The sequence below is a fragment of the Rhinatrema bivittatum genome, chromosome 8, assembly GCF_901001135.1.
Source record: "Rhinatrema bivittatum chromosome 8, aRhiBiv1.1, whole genome shotgun sequence".
NCBI lineage: Eukaryota > Metazoa > Chordata > Amphibia > Gymnophiona > Rhinatrematidae > Rhinatrema > Rhinatrema bivittatum.
In genome coordinates this window covers 112151831-112163952 of record NC_042622.1, presented here as the reverse complement: position 1 = coordinate 112163952, position 12122 = coordinate 112151831, and the positions used below count along the sequence as shown (strand labels likewise).

The 12122-nt window shown below is 42.6% G+C and overlaps 1 protein-coding gene across 1 annotated transcript in view; it reads left to right on the top strand.

Moving 5' to 3' along the window:
* OLFML2A (olfactomedin like 2A) overlaps nucleotides 1–12122 on the top strand; it is a 135391-nt gene that overhangs the window by 111432 nt on the left and 11837 nt on the right. Inside the window, exon 6 of the mRNA XM_029612907.1 lies at nucleotides 8373–8648. Within this exon, the coding sequence (XP_029468767.1) occupies nucleotides 8373–8648 (276 nt within the window). The remainder of the gene's footprint in view (nucleotides 1–8372; nucleotides 8649–12122) is intronic.

Here is a 12122-nt window from a genome sequence, read left to right as displayed (position 1 = left end):
CCTTCTCTGCTTCTGGATTCCCTAAAAAATAACGTGTTTAGGATCTTTATAAAACAATACTGTGATGACTGCCCTGTAATGACAAGAGGTAGAGATATCTGACATCTCTTTGGAGCACTCTCTATCTAAACTATTCTTTATCACACCAAGTTCTTGCAGACCCCAAAATAATGAGACCTATGGATCAAATAGCAGAGATTTTTGCCAAAATGAGCCAGCACCGCAGGAATATTTGCAGCATTTTTCTTGCAAAAAGGTGCATATGAAATTGCAGACTATTTTTGCAAAAAAAGCTTAACTACCCTGAGGATTAGGTGAGTTTTGCACAAAATTTTGCTTATGCAAAATTTTTCAGCTATTGCTGAATCGATAATGAGCTGATTTCCATGATTTCTTGGCTCATTAGCAATTTTGCATACATTCTGGAAAGAAAAATAGCACATGCAAAATTGCCAAATAGTGCATGCTATTTTTCATTATCCTGATAGCATGTGCAAAAATGCCAAATAGTTTGTGCTATCACTTTGATACATTGGCCTTGAAGTTTTATAGAGATCATAATCTGCAAATCTTCCAAATGGGAGTTTTTCTGACTCTACATAGGATTCATGGTTCTAGGCTTATGATTTCTGATTCATCTGGGGGGAAGTTTTACCTAACTTGCTTATTAAATTGAGGCCCTCTGGACTTATTTAAACGTAGACTAATGAAGAGTTGAAGGCAGGTAGTCAATGAAAGCACCGCTCTTTCAAACTAGCAAATGTCAAGCTCAACCTGATGTGGTCATTCAGGCAATAGAAACTGAAATTTCAGTCTGTGACGCGGTCAACTAGTGCCATGTAATTTGTTTTTGGTTTGTGTTATCACGCTCCGTGATTTACAAATGGTGATTATTTATTTATTCATATTTGTGTGCCACCACTACCTCAGCCCCAGGTGGCTAACAAGATTTCAAATAAACTAAAACGTAAAGAAACAAATTACAAACAGGATTCTGTCGGCTCAAGTTAACATCAGTGAACACTGATAAGGATGTGCGTTGGTTGGAAATGAAATGGGAAATGTTAACAGAATTTTCTGTTTCATTTTTAAAATGAAAGAACACATTTTTTTTTTTAAGACTGTCACCATGGCCAAACTCCCCTCTCGCCCTCTCCCAGAACCTCTTCACCTCTTGTTGAAAATTTCTTTCTGGGGCAGGAGCGATCCATAGTTGCTTCTGTCCCATTGCTGCCGCTGTTGCAAGAGACCAAGGCCAGTGCCACTGTTAATCTTTGCCCTACAAAATGGAGCTAGCTAATTCCAAGTCCAGGCCAGCTCCGTACTGCACGGCAAAAATGTACAAGGGCACCTGCCTCGGTGTACTGAGGCCATTTGCAATACTGGAAACTACAGGGCAGAAGTGACTGCGGGTTCACGCCTACCCTGTGAAGAAATTTTCAGTAAGGTTGGAGGGTCTAAGGGGAGGGGGCTGGAGGGCTAGAGAAGGCCCAGGACTTGGGGAGGGGGTGAGGGTTGCTGTGGACCCATTTTCTTTCTTTTTTTTACTTTTACTTTTTTTTTTTTTGCTTTCTTAATTTGGTTCTTTGTTGTTTTTTTGTTTTTAAATAAAATGAAAAAAATGAAACATGAAATGATGACATAAAAAAAAAAAAAAAAAAGAAACGAAAAACAAAAGAAAGTGAAAAAAATGCCAATGCACACCTCTTGTGCTTCATGGACCATGGATCAGTGGGGAGCTCTGGTCAGTACAGAATGATTTGTCCCGTCTCTTCTTGTGTGCCAGTAGGGGAGGCCTTTATTTTGATTGTAATCCCATCCAGATGTTTAAAGGCACTTTTTCTTCCCAGATATCTTATCCCAAGCATGGCAGGTCTTTGGAGACTTCAAGATATGCTGATGGTACCTGCGGAAGCATTCTTGGAGGGACAAAGGATATGCTACAGTCAATAGGGGGCCAGTTACATCCCAGACAGCCTGTTTTCTTAACAGCAATTTGGCTCATGATCTTGGAATACCAAATTGCAGCATGCTGACTTAAAGCTGCAAGGTGCTGCCATCAAAAACAAATGAAAATATAGCTATTCATGAGGTTTTTCAATGAGATAGCAGAGACCTAGTAAAGCAAAGCCCTTGTCTCAAAGTCACAATCCATTGTTTTGTTTCTACAGTTTAGGACAGATAAAGGGGTTTTTGGTGGTGCATACGTCTTAGTGTCTGTCTGGTTTGTTAATGACGTGGCAAGCGTAAGCTGGCTGAGTATGGGTTTGAAAATATACCCTGTAGCTTGTGTATTATCATGCAGACTGGGAACTGATTATCTGTGGTTTTTTACTCTCAGAGCTGAATTTCTTGGTAGCAATATTTCAGTACCAAAAGAGGACACTGGCAGAGGTGGGAATGTATCAAAGGTCTGTCCCCGTGGCAAAAATACTGGGGCAAATGAATCATTTTTGCTATATTTTAACACAAAACTTTGATGCATTGTCCCTGCTAGCTAAAAAGCCATGCAGTCAAACCAGTATACTCCCAGTATACATATTTGTCCTGAGAAGGACTGGAAAGACCTCTGCACTTAGGACAACAACAACAACAAAGCTGAAAGGCCGTCACTAGTTACTTGTGGCTCAAATCAATATTTTCGATCTTATTTATGCTGTGCTAAGGGAAATTACCTTCCATACCTTTGACCGATTCTGAATGGGCAGAATGGTGGATATTGTTAAAGGTATTGCAACTGATCCCAGCCCAGTCTGGATCCATTATGGCTGCATGGTTTCAAAATCAGCCCGTAGCACAGTCTATGTGTAACACCCAGTGGTTAATTAGAACACACACATATGATACTGAGGGTGTGATACAAGAAATAGATTAACTATTGGGGATCCGACGGGTATTTGTGACCTGGACTGGCTACTGTCACAGGCAGAATGCTGGCCTCATTGGATCTTGGTCTGACCCAGAAAACATTTCTAATGTTCTTACTAGACCTACAGTCTCCAGTCATTTATGCAGAAACAGCGGATGGATTAGCACAGGTTTGAAACTTCTGAGCACTTGCACCAATCTTCATGATTTTAACCTTAGCTAAGGTTGAAGTCTTACCAATTGGTGCTACTTCTCACAAGTTTCAAACTTTTGCTGACTCGGACATTTTGCTATATGTGTGTACCATATGATCAACATATGCCTGTGCATTTTTATCAATAAGTTTTAGAAAGCAAAGTCCATGGCATTCAATTATTACTCATATTTAGTCCAATACAAGCAAACCCACTACAATGCCTGCTACTTTTGCCTCAGGTCTAATTTCCTTGTTTGGCTTTTGTTGATCCCTATTCATCTAGGTGGATATTTAAGTCAAACTAGAAACTATTCATCTAGGGGGATATTTAAGTCAAACTAGAAAGTCATGTGCTGTTTATAGTTACAAAGTGATGAGTCATCAAGACTGGGCTGGAAACACAGCCCTGCGCGCGCTGCTCATTCCCTCCGCCTCCCCCCACCTTCCCCGGCCCTCTCTAACCCCCCTCCCAACTCTGTCGCAAAAGTTACGCCTGCTCGAGGCAGGCGTAACTTTGCGCGCACCGGGCCAGCTGCCGCGTGCCATGTTCCGGTCCGGGGGCTGGTCCGGAGGCCGTGGCCACGCCCCTGGAACGCCCCTGGGCCGAAACCGCGCCCTGTGGTGCTGCCCCCGGATGACGCGCCAGCAGCGTCACGCCCCCGATGACGCGTGGATTGTGACACGCCCCCCAGGAAAGCCCTGGGATTTACGCGCATCCCGGGGCTTTGCGCATGCCGGAAGCCTATGCAAAATAGGCTCGGTGCGCGCAGGGGTGTTTTAAAAGGGTTACGCGTGTACCTTATGCGCGTTACCCTTTTAAAATCCGGCCCTAAGTGTGGATGAGGATAACAGCTATGCTGCCTGCTGGATACACTATAGTTATGGGCTGCAAAAACCTATGACCAGAATGAAAGATTGAATAAAAGCACTATTTCTGCACTTTTTATGGGGTGCAATTTATTTTGTGCAAGTGTTTCACTCAATGCCAAATTTATGTGTTGGGCAATATTTATGTAATCAGGTTTCTTCTGGCAGGTCCTGGACAGACCACGGTCACTCAAAACTTTACTCTAATAGAGACTATGAAAATTGGACCTCTGGTGGGGAAACAGTTTATTCTTGTAATAACCAAAATAATCATTTAACACTGCATGAGCATCTGCTGTTTCCATGCTGTTTGCTGTTAGTCTGAGATCAGGTGAATTTTCAAAGGAGTTACACATATAAATGTAACATACTATCATAGTAATTTTCAAAAGCCATTTACCGGCAAAAGTTTGAAAACAATTATTACCAACTTGAACCTATACCTCCATTTAACTGGCAGCCAATGTAAGTTCCTCAGGACTGGGGTTATATGTTCTCTTCTAGAAGTCCCAGTTGTAATCTGGGCAGTCACATTCTGTACTAACTGCATTGCATGCAACAACCTATCTGGAAGCCCAATATACATTGTTCTGCAATAATCCAGGGGGCTGAGGACCAAAGTTGGTACAATCATCCTGAAATATATTGGAGGTAACAACATTTTTAAAGGTCAAACCAACTTAAGTTTATAGAACACAGTTTTCATAGCATGACAAATCTGTTGTTTCATAGAGAGATGGGAGTCTAAAAAAAAAGTCCAAACTCTTTATCTCTGACTGTATTGGGACTGATAACATTTTAGACAACCAAATTTCTCCCTGATTCTTAGGCTCAGAAGCCTTTTCTATCCAAAGTTACAAAGTGTAATAAATTACAAGCAATATAAGGATCCATTATATAGAATTAGTTTCCAGTGACCACCATTTTAGAATCTGAGCATTATTACTTTCTTCTCAGGACAAAATAGTCAGAGGTGAGTCAAGAATCTGATGTCACAAATACTGAATTTTCATAACTCCTGGTAAAAGTGTGCATGCTCCCTTTTTTTTGTTTCATTCATAGTTTTGTTTCATTTAGGGTTTCATTTCATTTTAGGAGATTCATGTGTTTTCATTTTTTTAAATAGCATGCACTATGATGGTAACTTTCAAACAGCCGCACGGGCATACATATATGCATGTATGCTGGCTCATGAAAATTGATGCGGACATTTTATAACATATGCACGTATATGCTTGCATAATATAAAATCGATTGTATGCACGCACATGTGCACAGTTTTATACAGGGCACAATTTGTTCACTGTGTGAACAATTACTGTGAAATATAATAAATACATAATCATAACAGTAAAAACATTCTAATAATAATATTTCAAAAACAGTTGATAAATAAAAGATTGAATAATTAAAAACTCATATACATTATTTTTAATGTCCCAAACACCAATAAAATATTTCAAAACAGCAGACACATCAAATAACACCCAAAACATAAAACTAAAAAGGATTTAAAAAATTCATGCTCTCCATACATGGAAACTTTTGATTTCTAATCATCCTGAGATTGTCATGGATTAATAGGAGTGGGTTGTACAAACCTTCTCCTCTCTTTCTTATATACTGTATCTACGCACACAAGTAAATTCCAGGCAGACTCCCATTCACATCCACCCAAATCCCAGGCAGGCTCCCATTCACGCACACACTCGCTCATCTCAAGCAGTTTCCCATTCTCCTACACACGCCCCACTCATTCCAGGAAGGCCCTCAAGCATGCATGTGCAGACACACACACACACACACACTCTCTGGCAGGCTCCCTTTCACATCCACTCACCCATCCCAGGCAGGTTCCCAGTCTCACACACATTCCACCCATCCCAGGCAGGTTCCCAGTCTCACACACATTCCACCCATCCCAGGCAGGTTCCCAGTCTCACACACATTCCACCCATCCCAGGCAGGTTCCCAGTCTCACACACACATGTATGCATCCATTTGACCTTTACTTGCAACCTTTCCTGCACTTATTTCTCCATCACAAAATAAAGTGTTTTTCTCCTTTCCCATCATGAGTTTTGATTTTTGCCATTTTTCTTAGTTCTGTATCATTCAGAACAATGTCAGTCTCACAAATGGGACCAAACAAACCCCCAAGTAAACTTATCTTGTGCCTTATCCCCAGGCATGCAGGGTCCACAAGGTCTCTTATTCTTCCTCTGCTGCTGCTGCATAGTGATTTATCTCTTTCATTGGGGAGAGAAGCCATTCTGCGGCTCCTCCTGAGTGCCAGCATCACGGTATTCAACACTCGTGCTATCACTTCTTTTATGCTCATCTCGTGCATCACAAGATGAGCATAGAGGAAGTGCTAGAACTGCGAGTTTTGAATACCGTGGGCTGGCACATGAGAAACTGCAGGATGGGCTTCCTCTTGCATGTGGCGTGCAGGCCTCCTGCTTCTTCTGCCGCCAGTGGCATGGGGTCCACCGGCAGCTTCTGTTTCGGCTGCCAGTGGGATCGGGTCCACTGGTGGCCAGGTGGTTCTCTCCCTGCTCCCAATGCTGCCCCCCCCCCCCCCGGTGTGCCACCTTATGCAATTGCCTGGTTTGTACACCTGGTGGCACCGGGCCTGGTTTTATATGGATGTGCGCATATGCGAGCAAATGCTGGCTCTACCATGTAAGTGGGGGAACACCCAGGCCCTTCCCTTTTTTGAAAAAATACATACACATGTACACACATGCTTTTTAAAATCTGCGTGGCGTGTGCTGGCCCGATACACGCACATTATCTCCTGCCTTTGGCACACATAGGGCTTTTAAAATCAACCTTTATTTGCATAGAGCATGGACTAAAATGTTTTAGTGAGCACTATTTCACGAAACAAAATTTTAGAACCCTGAAATTATGGGAATTTTTGTTTCATTTTGGAAATGAAGCAGCACAAGAACTATCATAACTTTTGTAGCAAGATGATGTTTTCAATCCAAGGAACTCAGAGAATCCACTTTTTACCTTTTTGAGGTCTTATGCTCTCTAAGGTCTATTCCTCTGGATTACCACGCCCCTGTTTTGGGAAATTAATTTCCTCAACTAATGAGAGGGGCATTACACGAGCACTATTTCAGAATTGCATGAAAAGAGTCTGTGTCAGATGTTTTTAAAATTATATAGTGGTTGGAACTGGAGTTGTGCAAACCATAAATTTGGGGGAAAAAAATGCAAAATCCATTATGCAAGCAGATCATGATGTTTTATGGGTAAGAATTTTGTGATAATGTTTATTTTTTTGGTGCCTTAGGTCTGGTCCTTAGTATTTTTACAAAAGTGTAATTTGTGATAGAGAAACTGTTTAGCATAACACTCAAAATTATGAGGGTGCTATAAGCAGACTTTCACGCTATAAGCATTTGCACGCAGAAGTGAATGGGCAGAGATCAATACTAGTATTTTATAAACTGTGCAGCGGAAGCCGCACAGTTTAAAAAAGACCACGTATTTCTGCTCCAAAAGTGCTTGTGTATATTCCAGTGAGTGCATATATTTCCAGTGTATGAAAATGCAGGCTTTCCCTACCCATTTTGTAAATATGTGCACGTATATTTCACACACAAAATAATTTTCACACTGTACAAATAAACACCCGAAATTAAATGCAGAGGCAGATATTTTATAAAGCATGCTTATATACCGTTCTAAAAATACTTGTGTGAGTACTTGGAATCCCCAGCTGACCCAGTCCTTCACCAGTTCACCTGGATTCTCTAGCACTTCACCTTGAGTTTTCACCAGATCACCCAGGCTTCTCCCCCAAAAAACTGCAGACAGCAGACTAGTCCGATTTTTAATTGCATGAGTCAATTAGCAGTGTAAAAATGTACAAACAAGTTTACTAATATATACTTGGATATCTCTTACAAAATAGCATCTACCCCATGTAATTCAATCTGAATACCACCCCTGGGCTGCCCCTTGTTTCTCCAGTAAAATATATGCACAAAACAAAAAATATGCATGTGCTCTCGAGGGTTATAAAATAGCATATACACGAGGACATACTACTTACACACCTATATGCTGTTTTTAGGCATGAAACCCCTTTGAAAATTCACTCCTTTAAGGCTAGGCACATGTATTGAAGGAAATTAGCAGTATGGCACAATGTAGCAGATGCAAATGTGACTAATCAACCCATACTGTTTGGTCTCCGTTATCTAAGTAAAATCTCAGTAGGGACTAGAATCCTCTGTATTGCATGTTTTTAAACAGCTGGAAGGATTGTAATGCTTTGGGAATATCAAATATCTGAACATCAGGAATAAATGCAGTGCTACTGTGGAATTTCAATATGTGAATTTTCCTCTATTGCCAATAATTCTGATCAGAATACTTGATTGTTCTACATTTCTTATGAAGTAACTAATTCTCTTCTCAGAAAGTGCAGCAAAGGGTGGATCTCACATGGAAAAGCAGGAGGCCAGGTCAGAAGAAAGAAGCTCCGCACCCTTCATTCCTCCAGAGGACAGGACGGCAACTACAGAAAAAACTGAGGAGTCTGTCACCAATACTACCATTACAACCACAGCAATTACAGACAGCGAACCTAGTAGCACCAAAGCCGCCTCAACTACAATTGGAAACCCACCAATGACCTTCCTCTCCATTGGATATAGCCAAGAAGCCACTAATGGATCAGAAGTTCAATATCGAGGTAAGTAGGCTCCCTTAGTTACTGAAAACTTTATGCTGTTGTATTTTGAAGTTTGATTTAGCGAATCAGGCTTAGTATAAAACAAGGAGAAACAGCGACCTCTTGACCCTTTCTTTTTTCTCAAATATAACAAATAAGTTAACCTTGTGGAAAGGAATACAGGTTGCCAGCCAATACAGCTTTCTTCAAAGCAAAAGCAAACACCACTATAAAATTAATAACATTGCCATGACATAACAACCCTCATTAGACCCCAAACATAAGGGAAGGCAATACAAATATAGCAGATTGAAGAGGAAAAGAAAATAAAGTTAAATAACACCAAGCAGAAACTCTGGGTATCAGTTGAAGATTGTCTCAACCTATTATTCTTGAACCACTCTAGGGCTAGAGCTAGTGATGATGTTTTTTACTTCAAGAGAAAATCTAAGCTGCTGATAAGCAAATAAAACATAATATCATCATAATTTGCTAAGCATTTGCATGGATATCTTAGGAAAAAAGTGCATGTCTCCTGATGCATAGCAAGAAGATGCTTTCTATGTTCTTGCATTGCTCTCCCCTGATCTGGAAAAATCCAGATTTTTTTGCCCCCAATACAGTCTGTGCAATGTGGAAGTAGAGACACATAACCATATTTTCCTGTTCAAAAACAAATGAGCCCATCAGAGTTGCCCTGTTATGTTCTTCTTTCATTATTCTCTCCAACATTCTGTTACATCTAAATTATCCAAAATTATTGGGGGCCAAACCTTGTTCTAAAACCTGATTGTCTCTTCATCTCCTACCAGGCAGAAAAAAAGATTTTCTTCACCAGCAGGAATTTCTCAACTGGAATATGCAAAACTTCCCCCAAATATTTCTTTAAAAGATATTGTAACCCTTTCTATGTACTCCTTTACACAATGGGGCAGATTTTCAAAGGCTACGCGTGTAACTTGAGAAAATCTGCCCCTGCACGCGCCGAGCCTATTTTGCATAGGCTCAGTGGCACGTGCAAGCCCCGGGACGTGCGTATGTCCCGGGGCTTCGAAAAGGGGACGGGTCAGGGGGCGGTCTGGGGGCAGGTCCGGGGCATGGCAGCGGTTCGGGGGGCGGTCCGAGGGCGGGGCCGAATCCCCTGGCACAGCCTCGGGCAGGCGTAACTTTTCAAATAAAGGTAGGGGGGACGATTTAGTTAGGGCTAGGGGGTGGGTTAGATAGGGGAAGGTGGGGGGTGGCCGAAAAAAAGTTCCCTCCAAGGCCGGAGGGAACAGGGAAAGCCACCGGGGCTCCCAGTCGCGGACTATACCGAGATTAGCCGCAATATTGTAACGGAGTAGGTCCGGCACACCCATCCCACCAGACCCCCATTTCAGCTTAAGCCACAACAAGGAGATCCGGGCCTTCTTTCCTTTCCACAGAAAACCACGTAACAATTTATCCAGAGTCTCCAGGTCGCTGCATTTGAGAGAAAGCGGTAAGTTCTGCAATAAATATAGCCATTTGGGCAAGATAATCATTTTAAACAAATTAATGCGCCCCCCAATGGAGAGAGGGAGTTCTCGCCATTGATATAATTTGGTACGCGTCATGGTTATTAAGCCAGAGACATTAAGGGCATAGATGGCAGCCAAATCAGTGGACAGATGGATCCCTAAATATTTAAAGGATGTTGTTGCCCATTGTAGAGGAAAACGACCTCGCCAACGCTCCTTAAGAGCTGAGGGGTAGGCCAAGGCCTCCGACTTATCCCATTTAATGCGCAAACCTGAGAAAGTGCCAAAAGTCTGGAACAGCTTCAAAAGGGTTACCAACGAGCGTTGCGGAGACGTGAGGAAGACTAAAATATTGTCCGCAAAAGCGGAGTATTTGAAAATCTCCTTTTTTTGTTCTGGGAGTAGAACTGCACACCTTGTATGTCTGGAGAAGCCTGTATCACTAGTAGCAGGGGTTCTAAGGACAGTAAAAAGAGCAAGGGGTATAACAGGCATCCCTGACGAGTATCTCGGAGCACCGAAAAGGGAGAGGATAACAACCCATTCACTGAGATCATGGCAACGGGATCATGGTAGAGTAGCTGAATCGCTTGAAGGAAAAACCCTCTAAACCCCATGGAGTCAAGCAGGCTAAACATATATCCCCACTCCACTCAGTTAAAGGCCTTTTCGGCATCAAGACTCACCATAAGGAAGGGGATATCTGAACACTGGCAGAGTTGCATTGCTGCAGCGACTCGTCTTATATTTGTGAGAGCATAGTGCTGTCTAACAAAGCCCACCTGGCTCGGTTTAACTAATTGGGGTAGGACCCTCCCCAAGCGATCTGCCAAAATCTTTGCTAGAAGCTTATGGTCGACATTTAACAAAGATATAGGGCGGTATGCGGCTGGCAACAATGGGTCTTTCCCAGGCTTCGGAACAAGAGTCACATGAGCCAGGTTACCCTTGTGGAGAAAGGAGCCCCGGTCTATCAGGGCTTGGAACACTAAGGGGAAAAGGTCCACTAGGGGATCTACAAGGCATTTGTAGAATTCTGAACTAAAACCGTCGGGTCCTGGAGCCTTCAGCTTTTTGGCACTTTGAAGCAGCGGCACCTCCTCAGCCGTTATGAGTATGTTTAATTGGCGCTGCTGCTCCAAGGTTAAATCTGGCAGAAAAATTGTCCCAAATCTCCAGGGCCCACCCCTCCGACTTATAAAGAGAAGAATAATAGTCCCAAAAAGTCTCTAAGATGTCAGGAATGATATTAACTACTCGACCCCTGGCAGTCCTATGGGCTGGAATATGATGAGACCCCCTAGCGGATTTGACTAAATTGGCCATCATTTTCCCCGATTTATTGCCAAACTGGTATAATTGAAACTGGTAATATAGGACACTCTTTTCACCCTCTGATGTAAAAGGGAGTTAACTGCTGTTTGAAGAGAAAAATAGGCTATTCTGTGATGGGGAGACTGCGACTCTCGAAGATCCTGTTTAGCCTTCTGGAGCTGGGCACTAAGAAGTAAAAGCCGTTTATCCAGGGATTTCTCCAATGGGCCAGAAAGAGATAATATCACCGTGTAATACTACCTTTGCAGTATGCCAAAACAGGACTGGTCTTCACTATGCTGTGCGTTCAGTGCTGCAAAGTCCGCCCCACCTCCTTCAAAAACCTTTGGAATGAATTATATCCTCTGCAAAAAATAGGGATACTGCCAGTGCCTCACAGAGGGGCTGGCTGGCGTCGACGCCAGTTCCAGCCACATCGGGGCATGGCCAGAGATGGCAATCTCTCCAATTTCGGCAGCAGAGACTTTAGAAAAGTAATGCGCACTGACCAGAAAGTAATCAAGCCGCGATTGGGTCGCATGTGCCCTGGATAAATGAGTAAAGTCTTTCTCAAAAGGATGCAGCATCCTCCAGGAATCAACCAAATGCAAAGCATTTTCCAAAAGACGAAGCCCCTTACTAGGCTGACCTAAGGCGGAGGATGCGGACGACCTATCCCATT